Source organism: Arachis hypogaea, chromosome 7 (genome assembly GCF_003086295.3).
Source record: "Arachis hypogaea cultivar Tifrunner chromosome 7, arahy.Tifrunner.gnm2.J5K5, whole genome shotgun sequence".
In the NCBI taxonomy this organism is placed as follows: domain Eukaryota; kingdom Viridiplantae; phylum Streptophyta; class Magnoliopsida; order Fabales; family Fabaceae; genus Arachis; species Arachis hypogaea.
In genome coordinates, this window is record NC_092042.1 from 78,167,930 (window position 1) to 78,183,518 (window position 15,589).

The window sequence follows — 15,589 nt, forward strand, 5'->3', positions numbered from 1 at the left end:
GCATCTGATCCCATTGTTAAATAAAAAGTTAAAAAAAATGGTGAACTTCACGTAGTCATGAACAATGAACAATATTAAATAAATACACAATTTTATGTATAAATTAAATCAATCCCTAAATATTTGATTCCAAACACTAGTTTGATGTCATACAAAATTGAAGTACAACTGTTACACAGGACATTACTTAAGAGCATGGCATTTTCTCGTCAAAGTTGAAACCTGCAATACCCCCTTCAAACTAAACATAATGCACGCCTTCGAGCTACAAAATTGGAACAGTTTTTTAACTCAAAATTGGAATTCTATTCAAGGACGAATTCCCTTTACAAACACTAAGATGCTACAAGGTGATACAAAGCTATGCCTCATCAAATATTTGATTCTTCAGAGGTGTAGCATGTTGAGCTCATCATGTACCATATTATAAGCATTCCTGTTGGAAGATCTCTGTTGAGCAAAGTTGTAAAAATCCATGTTAATGAATTGCTGCGTTCATTCCTTGGCACCTGAAGAGCATAAATATCGCAGCATATATTCATTGGAAGAGCATGTATCAGCTAGATCTTGATGTATTCTAGTGATTCCTTTCTGCAAAGATTTTAATGATGGAAGCAGATTTCTAGACATCTGTTGAATCGAATTCCCGTGGGCTTTGCAAAGCTCCTGCCATTTCAGATGAGATTATTTTACAGGAATAATCTGATTTTTATGCCTAAAAAAGAGGGAAAACAAATAAAAGTATAGAATACCTGACTCCATCTGAGTACAAATTCCAAATGTGGGCAGTTTTCTATAAGATCTGCAAGTGCTTCAATTAACCGCTTGAGATATCTAGAAGGAATTGATCTGGCAACTGCAGGAATATCGCCTGGCATAACAGCAAAGATACATTTTTTTATTAAAGAGTCTTCATTTAGGCGAAGGCTAAGTACCAAAGCTCTGCTTGGTTGATTTTCACCAAGAGCTTCCTCAACAGCCTGTTCAACAATGTCAACTCAAGTCACTAATGACATTAAAAGAAGGTGAATTATTATACATTTATTTCCAGCAAGTTTTTCTAAAACAGTATCTGAAAGAGAAAACTTGAAGTAGAAGTACCTCTGGTGTAACATTTATGTCAAGGTCTGTTGGATCAAATATGAATGATTCATCAACAGAGTAAACTAAGACTCCCTCAGTTGTTGCTGCTACAAAACTCCTGCCTGTTGGTGCAATTCTTAGGCATTTTGTTTGAATAATAGGCCTCCCACGGTTAGGCAGGGAGCCTGGTAAACCAAATCCTAGGTTCACTCTTGTTTGTTTGTCAACACCATCCTCAATGTCACTGTTATCATCATCGATTAGATCTAGTGGGCCAGCTTCCGTCATATTCTTGGAGTTTAAGAAGTCAAGAACTCCATCTAATGAAAGATTGAGTGTTATCTGGAACCGTCGCAGCAGTACCTGTATTTAATAGATTCCGATTAATAAAATGACCTTACTATGGTATGACATGTTAGCAAGATATGCAAGTGGGCAGAACAGCAGACATAGTTTTGAGCACATTAAGCAATATCCCACTCAAGAAGAAAGAAGACACAATGAAATGCGCTACATAAGCCTACAAAAAGCAGGAGAGTAAGTCTAGAAAACAAGGAACTTGTCATGACTGAGAGAATGCATCGATATAGGTCAATATTAAACTGCGAGAAACATATTGGCCAGGAACAAAATTTTATTCAATCCCAGATTTACTTTAGTAGTTATCAGAAAGATATATGAAGATTCTGAGCATCAGTCTTTAAATGATTCTGTGTTTGATTAACTTACTGGGCAGCCAGGTAGGCGGATAAGATCAAGAATTTACAAAACCATATGTATCCCAAACATTCAAGAAATCCATGTATTAGAAGACATCTAAGACTTGCAACCAATCCATTAAACTAATGTTATGCAACACTATGCTGCATTCGAGCTTTAGCATTTTATTTAAACAGAATGCTACCATAGAAAGGTAAATTTCAACAATGTCAAATTGTCAATGTGAAGTATCATATTTACCGTAAACCAATAACTACTCTCCTTATTCCTCCTATCCAGATGCAATCAATTTGGCAAGTAAATTAGATCCCCCCCGGGGGGGGGGGGGGGGGGGGGGGGGGGGGTACTACTCAGAAAAAAGATGCTATATTATATTCCATGAAGGTGTCATGTTTGTTAACTGTCTAAAAGCCCCACATCCAAACCATATCTGTTTACCCCCCAAAATGTGTTGATGTTCAATTTAAAAGTAGAATATAACCTTCAGTATAGTATTTGCTATTTAATCAATAAATAAATAGCTTACTACTGTCAGAAATAAAACTTTCAGAATCCATTTAATAGGCTTTGTGCTGTGACTTCTAGATATGCAAAATTCTACATAATAAGGAGAGATTCATAAATGCAAGCAAGCCAACCTGATCAGCAACATCATACATACAGATATATCTGCTAACGCCCCCAGCTAAAATATAGCTTCCATCGGCTGAATAGCATAAGGTTGTGAAGAACTTTCCTGAACTTGAATTAGCACTTGTTCTACGGTCAGTCATAAGACGCCCTCCAGCAATATCTCTGGCACCCTCTATGGTATACATTAGCAAACCCTCTATTGGATCCCAAAAATGAATTTGCCCATCTAATGTGCTGCAAGCTAACTGCCTTCCATCAGGACGATAAACAACAGTGAGAACTTCGTGTGTATGAGGAAATGTCTCAACTGCCCCTTTTCCATCAAAGACATCCCACAACCGAACAGTTTTGTCCCATGATGATGAAGTCAAGATATTCTGCATCAAAAAAGAAATGATGTTAGGCTTCCTATAAATAGCAATATGGCACAATAAATGTAAAAACCATGGAAATAAAATACAAAACAACATATTTTAGTAGTTCCCTTCATTGTCAACTCTCGGGACATTGTATAGATATCTGACAATATGGACTTATACATGTTACTATTATTTTATAAAACTGTAAAAACTGAACCATGGCTTCATTGGAACAAATGAAAACTAATACAGAAAATGGATCACAATAGCTTGTGCAGATAAACATTAGAACGAAAAGACTAACATTTGTTGGAGAAAACATCAACGCATGAACAGGACCTTCATGACCACTAAGCACATCCAACAAACGGCCAGTTCTCATTGACCAGACAAAAATCTGTTACACATAGCAAAAAGGGTGAAAATATATTTATCGCATATTATATACTATATATGTAAATAATGATACAATCAGAAACATCCTTGCATGAAAGGATACCTCAAAATAATCTTTAGTACCAGCACATATCACTTCGCCACTTTGATCTGCTGTCAGAGAAACAAACTGTCTTGAAGAAGGGGTTGTAAATGTCCTAAAGTTTCGGTATCGTAATAAATCCCAAGCTCGAACAGTCCCATCAAGAGATGCACTAAGCAGACAATTGTTACTTGCCATAAAATGTAGAGCAGTAACAGCATTAGTATGCTCAGAAAAAGTAACAAAGCAAAAGCCTGAGGAAACAGTCCACACCTGTAGCAGAGAAATAGATAACTTTCACTTGAATTCAAATTTAAGCTTGTTCCAGAATTACAGAACTCAATTTTAAACTGATGCAGTATAGTAATACATATATATTATCGAAGACACTACAAAACCAGGGTTTAATCTTAAACAATTCTAAAAGAAATGAACGCACTTCCAACCTTGCGAAACATAGAGATATTATCAAACGTGCAAGGTAACAAATTAAAATGGATCAATTTTCGAATACAAGAATATCATTCATTCTCAAATACCTTCACTTTATTATCATCTGCTCCGGTAGCAAGGAGTTGTGAATCCGGCGAATAAGCAAGGCAGTTCACATCAAAGTAGTGACCCTGCTGTTTCAAAATGTAGCTCTCAGAACGCCATTCCCACACAAGCAACTGCCCAAGTTTCGCACATCCAAAGGCCAGCCAGTTCCCAAGCTCATTGAAGACCACCGTGGTGATCTTCTCCCTCGATATAGACAACAAGTGAAGGCACACAAAATCCGGCATCTGATACAACCCGAAAACTCCATTCGAATACCCAATAACCAGCGTGTCCAGCCCTCTATGATAATCACAAGCAGTCACCTTCTCCGGCGCCTGCCCAAGAAAGTCCTTCCTCAACAACTCCCACTTCCCCCTGCACAAATACCCTTCCTCATCATCAATCTCACCATCACATTCCTTTCTCTTCTTCACAGCACCATTCTCAACATTCAAATTCCCCTCTGCAACTCTCTCTGGTGTCCCCGGAGACTCCGGCTCCGAACCCTCAGCATCCATAGCATCACTCACACTTCCATCAACAAAACCCCAGCTAAACAAAACTCCATCCCTAGCAACAGTATAGGCCCTACGAACCCTATTAGTCTTCGGTTCAACGGCGAAAAACGAACCTACAACAGAATCCCTATGCCCTAAAAGCAAGAAAGGCCTATACCTCAAAGCACCTTTCTTCGATTTCTTGAGGTACAAGATTCTTGCAGTGAGGTCCTTGGACCCTGCGAGCAAGTAATTGGAGTCAGGACTCCAATCCAAGGTGGTGACCTTGCCATCGAAGTCGGCGAAAGTGCGGAGGAGCTCGAAGGGGAAATATTCCCGGCGGAAGCCAGGGGAGCGCCAAATCTGGACGAGTTTACCGGCGGCGACGGCAATTAAGGATCCGTCGGGGCTGAACTTGGCGACGGAGACGGGGTGCTTGAAGGAGATGCGATGGAGGACGACACGGCGGCTGAGGTTGATGAAGTGGCAGCGGTTGCGGTCATCGACGGTTAAGAGAAAGGTTCCGTCGGGGGAGACGGCGATGCGGGAGATGTTGGAGGAAGACTGACAAGGGAGGGTAGTGGTGTGGGACTTGAGGAGGTCGGTGACGGCAACTCTGTTACCGACGGGTGAGATTAGGAGGGTGTTGTTGGAGATTACGGTGTTGCCCCCTCTGTAGGGGGCTCCAAGAAGGTTCTGGAACCTGAAATTCATTATTTGGTGTTAGAGGTTAGAGGTTAGAGGTTAGAGGTGAGAGGTGCCGCTTTTGAAACGCATCAACGGAGGCAACAACGCCAACCACTACAGTCAAGTGCTCTTTCCCGCTCTCACGGCGGCTATTTTGTTATGTAATCAGGGTTTTGCAAGGGTTTCTTCTTTTTTCGTTATGTGATGGATTATGGGCTTTAAGAAACATAGATATCAACTGAAATTTCGAAAACAAAAATATGAAACTTCTTCACCTAAAAAAATATATGAAACTTTATGGTCATGATTTTTAATGTTAGGAACTTAGGATAAAAAGTAGTTAATTTTGGGGGATAAATTTTAAGAACGTTATGAAACTTTTTCTTTATAAAAGCAAATTTTATTCATAGAAAAAACCAAACACTTATAAATAGAAAAAAAATATTATATCTAATTCTAAAAAGAAATTAAATATTTTTTATGTTAAACTATATAGTGAGAATGAGTACAAATTTATATTTCAGGGAACTTAAACAAATAAAAAACTCACCTATAACAAATATAGAAATTTTTTATTTAAATTAATAAATATAATATTTACAAAAATAAATAAATGGTGAAATAATTACAAAAATACATCTTCGATCATATTTCGGATGTTGAGGGTATTTTTTAAGAATGAGCATATCTCAGATGCACAAATCTCGTTCTGTGATAAAATGACTGCGAGTCATATCTCGGATGCACCTGTGATATAAACATGCGCTGATATCGGATACTGAGCATCCGAGATACATGTGTTTTGTGATGGGAGGTCTTAGCATTCGAGATAAATGCATCTTCCTAATGCCCCCCTCAGCATCCGAGATATAGTCAAAGGATATAATTAGGGTCTCAGCACCCGAAATATGTGTATTATGGTTTAGATGACTCTGTACCCAAGATATGTTGTAGAATAAACCTATTTATAGAGGTCATCCCAATACTTCCCCTCACACAATTCACAAACAAATCTTTTCTTTCTCTTCTTTTCGTTTTATTCTAATAGAGAATAATCAATTCTTCCTTGTGGTGGTTTATCCGAATAGGATAGTCAAATACGGTGATGAAGGAGTGAATTTTGAGTCTGACAAGACTGTCATATTGCGTATTTACCGGATTGATAGCTTGGATGCACTAAAGACGGTCATGTTGAGAAATATGGGAGAGTAGGAATGAAGGAAGTTGGGCAGGTTGCATATAGATTTCTGCACGTACTTCCGAACGGTGGATTTACCAACCAGTTATTTTGGATTGATGGGGATCAGCATGTGAGGGTAATGTTTGACGTATATACACCGCTAATGCCGCAACATGTGATGGATTTGTATGCTGCGGTCCGTGACATAGTTGTTGGTGGTGGGCCGTCTCCTTTGACTCCTGAAATTGTGTCGTTCGAGGCGACACCAATCCACTATGTCCAGCCTCATGATATTGCCAACGAGAACGACAGTGAGGGCGATTCAACTTATGTTACCGGGTCTGAGTCGTCAAGAGATACAACATTCGAAGATGAGTATGTACCGGAGACTCCCAGTGGCGGTGTTGGTAGGTTTTTGCTGCCTCCCCCTTTGGCCATTACTCGACTGTCGGATGTTCCTAGCCATTATCAGATGTTGAACTTGGATGCAATGCAGCCAAACGATCTTCTGAACGCTGGAGACGGGGAGGATTACAACACGAATGGGTGGGTGGAATTCCAAGTTGGGAATAGGTTTAGGAACCGTGAAGCAGTTCTAATGGCAGTGAAGAACTACAGTATTCGACGGAATACGGAGTACAGAGTTCTGAAGTCAAATAGGCTTAAATACCACTGTCGATGCAAGCAATTTACCAATAGTTATCCATGGAGTCTTCGTGTAACATTACGACAGAACTTGAATTACTGGTATATTTTACGATTTATTTTGAATGCATTAGAGTCTATTATGTTAGTTTTTTATTTTGCGTAATGTTGACATCCGAGCGAAATTTGTAGGGATATATGTCGGTTCAGTGGATCAAATACTTGTCTGACAACTACCATGTCTCACGACCATGCTCAGTTGGATAGTGATTTGATTTGCAAGGTCGTGTTACCTATGATAAAGACCGACCTGTGGGTGTCTATCCCAGTGTTGCAAAGTGCTATGCATCAAAATTACCATTGCAAGCACTCGTATCAAAAGGTGTGAATAGCAAAGCAGAAAGTGATTACCAAGATCTATGGCGACTGGAAAGAGTTGTACAACAGGATACTCGGGGCTCTTACAAGCTTTACAGGAGTGCCTTCCAAGTACAATCCATAAATGTATTGATGTTCCTTATTACAACGGGGACATGGTTGACAGAGAGTGGAGTCAGTTTGATAAGGTTTTTTGTGCATCTCCTCCACGTATTGTAGCGTTTAAGCATTGCAAGCCCTTTGTATCTGTGGGCAAAATATGCTTGTACGAAAAGTACAGGGGCGTGCTTTTAATTGCTGTGGCTCAAGATAGTAACAACAATATTCTTCCCAAGGCTTTCTCATTAATTGAGTCTGAAACAACGGAGTCATGGTAGTTTTTCCTCTCAAATTTGAGACAACATGGAATCTTTATCATATCAAATAGATCACAGGCCATTCGTGCCGCCCTCAATGCACCTCACAGTGGATGGCATCCTCCGTCGGTATATCATGTTTAGTGCATCTGACACATGGCTTCAAACTTCAATTCACAGTTCAAATCGACCGAGGGTAAGAGGTACCTTATAAATGCTGCATATAGTCCAAGCAAGGAAGGATTAGGCTCTTCCTTATAAATGTTGCATACAGTTAAAACTTGAATGCTTTGGGTACACTATCCCGTGAGATGGTGGATTGAGTTCTTCGTTTTAGGAAGGATTTGTGGCTGCAACATTGCGATGAAGGTCGTCGATATGGTCACATGACGACAAACCTATCGGAGTCTTTAAATGTCATGCTGAAGGGAACAAGGAATCTTCCAGTAGCTGTGATTGTTCGGGAAACGTATGAGAGATTGCAATAGCTATTCGTGCACAGAGGTCGCAAAGCACATGTTCAGTTACAGGGTGGATAGATCTACTCATAGCGGCTGTTGGCAGCTATACATAAGAACAGAGAGAGCCCGCCGATGATACGAGTCACCCATTGTGATTGTAGGGCATTTGTGTTTAGTGTGGAAGAGCTGGAGTCGGTAGATGATTGGTCATAGACTTCATATCACGTTCATTTGAATGCGCATACATGCGACTGCGGCCTATTTCAGTCATTGCATTATCCATGCCGACACTCCTTGCGGCATGTGCAGCTGCGAGCATCGAAGGGGGTCATTTTGTGGACCCCGTGTACACGATGGCCTGTATTCAACGTATATGAGAGGGAGTTTTCGCCGATACCAGACGAGAAGTTGTGGCCTCTATGGTATAATACACAGCTGAAGCCCAACCCAGCCATACGACGGAAGGCATCGAGAAGACCGGTATCTACTCGGATCCGGAATGAGATGGATGCCATTGAGTGTGCTGAGAATAGATGTGGGCTTTGCCACGGAAAGGGTCACACGAGATGTGGGTATCCCAATGCACCCCAGTCGGATTCATGACGATGCATGCAGTTTAGGGTTTAGGTCTTTGGATTCCAAGGTTGTAAGTTTGATGTATATTGAAACAATCCGTGTTTTTATCTATTATGTCTATATTTAATGTGTAATGAAGTATGATTTTTGTATAAATAGTGTAGCTGTTACTCATTACTTTCATTGTTTTGGTCCCAATTTCAATCATTAACGTTAAGAATGCATTACTAGTAAGGATGATACTGGTTAATACATGGTTGTACATTAATAAAAACCTTCGAATATTTTTGTAAAAAATCATACACCAAAATGGATAATCAAGTAGAGTCGTACATGAATATTGAACTAATAGAGTCATACATGTGATGGTCAACTAAAAAATATAAGTAATGAGCAAAATACATAGTCATAATAATATACTAACGCCGCTCGGCTGCGGGATCCAAATGGTGTCCAGTCCTATATCCACGAGGAGGGGACAGCCTGGGAGGACGGTATGGTCGAGGACGAATAGTAGGGTGGCTCGCAGTGGCTGGTGGCCGCTAGGGGGTGGTGGTGGAGGAGCTGATACATGCGTGGGAGGAGGCGAAGGAGGTAGTGGCCAAACAGATCCCAACAGAGGTGGCTGTGGTGTAGGGATGGAGTCTGATAGTGGGGTGATGGTGTAGATCCAGACTGGTAGGGTGGTGGAGGAGGAGTCTGGTAATTTAATGGCGAAGCTAAACCATGCTGGGAAGATACACCACTCGATGGCCCAGGTATGTCGGTATCGTCTCTCTGGTGTCAATAACGATTGGCCAACTCATCCATCACATCACCAGTCGCCCCGACGTTCTAGAAAATGTCATCGATGTTTATCTCAACATCAATCCAATGTCAAACTGGGCCTGGTCCCAAGGTGTGTCATTAACCGGGTGGTGATTGGGGATGGAGGTACCCAGCAAAAGCCTCCAAGCCATGTCGGCCACATGGTAAGCAAAGAATGCATCGGACGAAAGCCCTGCATGTGCATCGAGAATATCACCCTCAGGTATATCGTCCAACCATGCGTACTCAGCCTCCTCGTCTGACAACTGCTGGTCTCCCTCACCGTGTTGAGGATCTTCACCGTGCCACCGAATGCACTGATCGTGTTCCCTCCATTCCGGTCTCTATACATCATCGCGAGGTTGCCTCCTCGCCCATCGCCTTCGATCTGGGGCATCCTGTGGTAACTGTATCTCATCCCTCTTACTAGGGGCCGCAGGGAGGATATCATCTGGTGAGGCTGCTGCTCTGGGATCAGCAAGGACGTCCTCCCCTGAGAAAAATCTGACTCTGCAGGCCTGCTACCACCAGAAAAGGTACTCCTATGTTAGGCAAAGGTTTGGATGACCGTTGATGGTAACCAAGTGTTGTGCCTAGTAACGACCCCTGAATAGGTCGTACCACTCACAGTGCTGGTCGGGCCACTAAGTGTCATCTCCCCTGGTTATCTTGAAAAGCTAGTCATCAACGTTCAGTAGGTTTGCTAGCCTGTGCTGCTGTCCCCCTAGTTGCCTCTTCACTCTGTCAACGTGATGAAACTCGACAAAGTGAAAGCAGACGATAAGGACGATAGCCTTTCATGTATAAACCTCTGCGTCACCCATAAGCCAGTCGGGTGCAATCTGACGTAGCTGGACATCGTCGTAAGGTGTACACCAAAACTGTTCACATAAGGTTAAAGGACTTTAATTAACTAATTGACATACCAATGCATGGAAAAAATACATAAACCAGACACTGTTGTACCTGCTCAAATGTCAGTGCATCGATACAATGACGCAGACTTCGGATCATGCTATCATGACGATCTCTACTATGCTGTCCTAGCCCTGCCAACCTATGCACAACAAAGATAGTTTAACATAATTTAATTAATTATATTCCATAACAAAACACGTGTTCAGATGTCTACTACATGGTAAGTAAAAAATTATTTACAATATGTACGTACCTGGAAGCAAGTGGGAACCTGATGACGTTGTAACCCGCCGGACTAAAAGACAGGAATCTATGGTAGATCCACGATACAAGAAGTGGCATACACCCACGCAATGTCTGTCACATCACGCGATGCCGCGATGCACAATGAGTGGTAGGTATGACAAAGTAGTGCAGATCCCTATGACAACCGGCTGCAATGATCGAAATCCTCCAACAGCAGCCACCATTTCAAAGAGACAAGTGTAGCCGACTTGTCTGTGAATAGAAATCTCCTAATCAGCATCATCAAGTAGCATCGGACATACTGACAGAGTGTATCCGGGGCTGCCCCATCAGGAGTGTATGCCACCCGGTCCCTGAGCCACGTCATCCTGACCCCAAAAACCTGCTTCCCTCCCTCTGGCTATGGTGGCGGCCTGGCACCCAGTAAATTCTCAACCCACTCCCATGTCGAGTGTCCATGCCACTTCCGGAAGTCTCTAGTACAACCCCTAACGGGCTCTCCAGCAGTGCGCAGTCCAATATGATAGACAACATCTTGGAGCGTAATGCTGACCTCACCCCATGGAAGGTGGAACATGTGGGTCTCTAGCCTCCATCGCTCGACAAATGCAGAGATCAAGAAATTGTCAAACATAAAATTTCTCAACTCTACTGCAAGTCCAAATCCCGCTTCTCTTATATAGGACAACATGATGGGCGGCGGCGGGGGACCCAGGGTCACACGGCGTGGCAATAGTAACTGTAGTCTCTACAATTTCTAAAATATTTACTAGTGCATATCAATTACATCTAAATCATTAATTATTACTAAACATTACTAAAACTTATAATCCACCTAGATAAATATTTACATTAAATGTAACAAATATCTATTTATTATACTAACAGGTTCAACGAGAGTTACTTATTTTGTTTCTTTAATTTAACTCACAATTAGGTACCTATTATATTTATTTAACTTAAGTAATTATAATCAATTATACAAGGTATACAACGATCCCAAGTATACCGAACAAAGCAATGTAACTCTTCTAACTTCAGCAACTCATTATACCTACTCCACTAACTAAGTCACTAAAGACTACACATCTAAACCTATTATTAACTAACAATAAAAAAGGTTAAACTACTAACCTCAAAGTCTAATACTCCAGCTACGTGTCAAGTAGCATTCAGTCTGTTGATGTCTCCTTCGCGGACATATTGTCGGGGAGCCATATTTTCTAAAGGAACTCTATTTCACATGTCCAGAAGCTCACAAAAATGGGAAAAAAGGTTGTTGTGCACGTTCTTCCTAGATACTGTGACTTATATACGCAGTCATCTTTATCTCGGATGCTGAGCCCTTGAAGAGAGAATTTTTGCGTGGTCTAGAATTCAGAATAAATTTCCGTTGCAAGTATAGCTTCCAGACCAACAAAAGTCCTTTCTTACAAACGTTTTGGTTGTCACAAGTAACAAACCCCTTTAAAATTGATAACCGAGTATTTAAACATCGGGTCGTCTTCTCAAGGAATTACAGGGAGGTATGCTCTTATTATTGGTTATGCAAAGGTATATTTTGGGGTTTTCAAAAGTGTTGAACAAGTAATTTAATTGACAAGAAAAATAAATAAATGACTATAAAATAAACTCTTGGCAAGATATGAGAAATTGGAAGTCCTATCCTAGTTATCCTTATCAGGTGTGATGAGAATTGGGTTTTAATCCCACTTAGTTAACATTTACTAAAGCAAAAAAAAGTCAAGTGGACTAATTAGTTTGATCCTCAAGTCTTAGTCAATCCCTGTGGGAAGACTAGCTTTAGAGCGATCTAGATCAATTAGAATTTGCCAATTTCAACCACTGCTGAGTTTGACAACTCAAGAGTTACCAATTAATCAACCAAAGCCAAAAGGAAATAAAATATACTTGAATGAAAATAATTTGGATAGAGCCCAAGCATCAATAACATAAATTAGAGAAAACAATCATAAGTCTGAAATACCTCAAATTATATTAATTAAGAAAATCCTAACATGAAAAGTTCATAAGCCAAATATGCAACATAAGTAATACAAGCATTAAAGCATCTGGAAGTAAAAGAGAAATATAAAGTAAAAGGAATATTGAACCTGATGAAGAGTCGAAATCCTAAATCCTTTAAGAGGAATCCTAATCCTAAATCCTAAGAGAGAGGAGAGAACCTCTCTCTCTAAAAACTACATCTAAAACTATATAAAGTGTATTATGAATGAATGAATATGAATGTATGCATTTTTCCCACTTTATAGCCTATAATCTGTACTTTCTAGGCCAAAAACTGGGTCAGAAACAACCCAAAAATCGCTATTTTTGAAATCTGGTATGTACAGGTTGCGGGAAAGTGACGCGGAAGCGTCGTCCACGCGTTTGCGTGGGTTGAGATTCGCAGATGCGACGCGGATGCGTCATTCACGCGTCCGCGTCGCCTAACTTCGGGGCAGCTATGGCAAATTATATATCGTTGTGAAGCCCCGAATGTTAGCTTTCCAACACAATTGGAACCGCATCATTTGGAACTCTGTAGCTCAAGTTATGGCCGTTTTAGTGCAAGAGGGTCAGGCTGACAGCTTTGCAGTTCCTTCAACTTCTTGTATTCCTTCCACTTTTGCATGCTTCCTTTCCATCCTCTAAGCCATTCCTGCCCTGTAATATCTGAAAACACTTAACACACATATCAAGGCATCGAATGATAATAAGAGAGGATTTAAATAAAAGAAAATAAAAGCCAAAGAAGCATGTTTTCAGTCATAGCACAAAATCAGGAAGGAGAATGTAAAACCATGCAAATCATATGAATAAGTGGGTAAAGAGTTGATAAAAATCACTCAATTGAGCACAAGATAAACTATAAAATAGTGGTTTATCAACCTCCCCACACTTAAATATTAGCATGTCCTCATGCTAAGCTCAAGAGAAGCTATAAAGGAGTGAAGAGAAATGATAGAGAGTATGCAATGCAACCTATCTATGTGGATGCAACTACATGCAAAATGTTTCTACCTACTTAGTTAAAAGTAAACAAGTTTTTCAAGACAAATATGAATCAAATTTCACTAATTCAAATTACACAATAAAAGACAAGTAAACTTGTAAGAAGATAGCTCATGAAAGCAGGGAACATAGAATCAAGCACTGAACCCTTATTGGTAGTGTATATCACTCTAATCGCTCAAGTGTCTAGGGTCAATCACTCTACTCTTCCCTAATCATGCTTTCTAAACTTTGTTCTTCATCTAACCAATCAACAAATATTTAGTATACCAATGCAAACATCATGAGGTCTTTTCAGGGTTGTAATGGGGCTAAGGTAAAGGTAATGATGTATATATAAGGCTAAGTGAGCTAATAAAGTGAATCCTTGATTGGTCTAAGATCTCACATAACATATACATACTTTATACAATTTAAAATGCTTTACCTAGCTACCTAAAATTTTTCCACTTTTGTATTACATGCTCATGTATCAAACTTATTTTTGAATTTTTTGTCCCATGTGCATTGATTCTTTTTATTTTGCATTTGGGGTAATATATATTTTGTATCCCCTTATTTAATTACTTCATTTTTTTTCTTTTTTTTCTTTTTTTTCAATGCACATGGTAATTTAATTATTTTGATTTCACATTAGCATGCTTCCCAAATTTTCAAATAACTCATTCAATTTAATTCTCTACTTTTTTTCTATCATCCCATGTTCCCATAAAATTCCCCACACTTAAATTATACACAATATCTATCTTAAGCTAACCAAGAATTCAACTTGGGATTTTTATTTTATTTTTCTGTTTAAGGCTAGTAATGTGGTTTATAGAACAACAGGGGATTAAAAAGCTCAAGGGGGCTAACAAGGGTGATGCAAAAGGTAGGCTAATTTGGGGTAAGTGAGGAAAATTTCAAATGATGACCTCAATCATATGCAAGCATGTAAATACACTAAATATTGGACATATAGATTAGAATAAAATAAAGATTACAATCATAGAGAAGAAAACACACAAAAATAAAAATTTATGGTTAAATAATGTAACCATATAAATAAGCTCAAAATCTTGCAAGTTGTGTGTTCTTTAGCTCAAAAACCATGTTCCAAATACAACTTCAAACAAATTTAACACATGAAAAATTTTAGTTTTTAATTTAAATTAGTGAAATTATTCAAAAATAGGGTCTTAAAAAGAAACTTATTATGTTTCAACCAAGTAGTATTTAAATGCAAACAATCAACTACACATGCAATCTATTATGCAATGCAACAATGAACAAACAAAGAGAACAGAATATTGGTGTTGAGAAGAGAATAACTAACCCGTGGAGATCGGTATCGACCTCCCCACACTTAAAGATTGCACCGTCCTCGGTGTATGCTAAGCTGTGCAGGTGGATGGGTGGCTCCGCAGCTAATGCTCTTTTTGTTCCTTTCCTTGCCGGTGGTGTGGGAGTAGCTTTCTCTTTGCCTTTCTTGGTGGCCATCCTGAAAAGGAAAAAAGAAGGTAACTTTTAAAGCTAAGGGTTGGAGCAAGGAAGAGAACGGGAAACGTGGTAATCAATGCACAGTAATGAAGAATGACGTTAACACATGGTCATGACTACATGTGAGAAGTTCATCAATGGAAATATAGTAAGTGCATGTAATGACAGTTAAATGCAAGGTAGTTATTGGCATGCTCGCAAAGGCATGAGTAGCATAGATCAAGCATTCAATGTCCAAGTTAGATTACCAAGTTTTTCAAACTAAAAGTCTGTTTGTAATAACAATTATATTAAATTAATAAAATATAAAATGGATTTTGTGAAAAACAGTTATTAAAGTATGATAACATAAAAGTAGTGCATAATGCCATATGGGTGTTTTCACAAACACATAGCATGCATGGTGAAAATATGATGAAAAGTAGTAACTTGAACATGCAAGCAATCCCATGAAAAAGTGATATAATTGTCCCAATAGATCCTCAATAATCCACAAACAAAAGATAGAGAATAATGGCCCAAATAAATTTC

The 15,589-nt window shown here is 39.5% G+C and overlaps 1 protein-coding gene across 1 annotated transcript; it reads right to left on the minus strand.

Annotated features, from left to right (window-relative positions):
• Positions 1–74: 74 nt before the first annotated feature.
• LOC112703572 (periodic tryptophan protein 2) lies at positions 75–5,267 on the minus strand. Its single transcript, XM_025755086.3, has 7 exons — positions 3,813–5,267; positions 3,295–3,546; positions 3,100–3,192; positions 2,442–2,813; positions 1,102–1,446; positions 753–980; positions 75–666 (listed from the first exon to the last, which is right to left on the minus strand). The coding sequence occupies exons 1-7, from the start codon at positions 5,022–5,024 to the stop codon at positions 496–498; spliced, it is 2,673 nt and encodes an 890-aa protein (XP_025610871.1). The 5' UTR covers positions 5,025–5,267; the 3' UTR covers positions 75–495.
• Between the last annotated feature and the right edge of the window lie 10,322 nt (positions 5,268–15,589).

What these genes read in the sequence shown, in the direction of transcription:
- LOC112703572 (XM_025755086.3), bottom strand. Translation starts at nt 5,024, where the DNA reads ATGAATTTCAGGTTCCAGAACCTTCTTGGAGCCCCCTACAGAGGGGGC. An exon ending in CAGATGATAATAAAGTGAAG is followed by an intron (nt 3,547 to 3,812) that starts GTATTTGAGAAT and finishes TCTCTGCTACAG; the next exon opens with GTGTGGACTGTTTCCTCAGG. An exon ending in TGTATGATGTTGCTGATCAG is followed by an intron (nt 1,447 to 2,441) that starts GTTGGCTTGCTT and finishes TATTAAATACAG; the next exon opens with GTACTGCTGCGACGGTTCCA.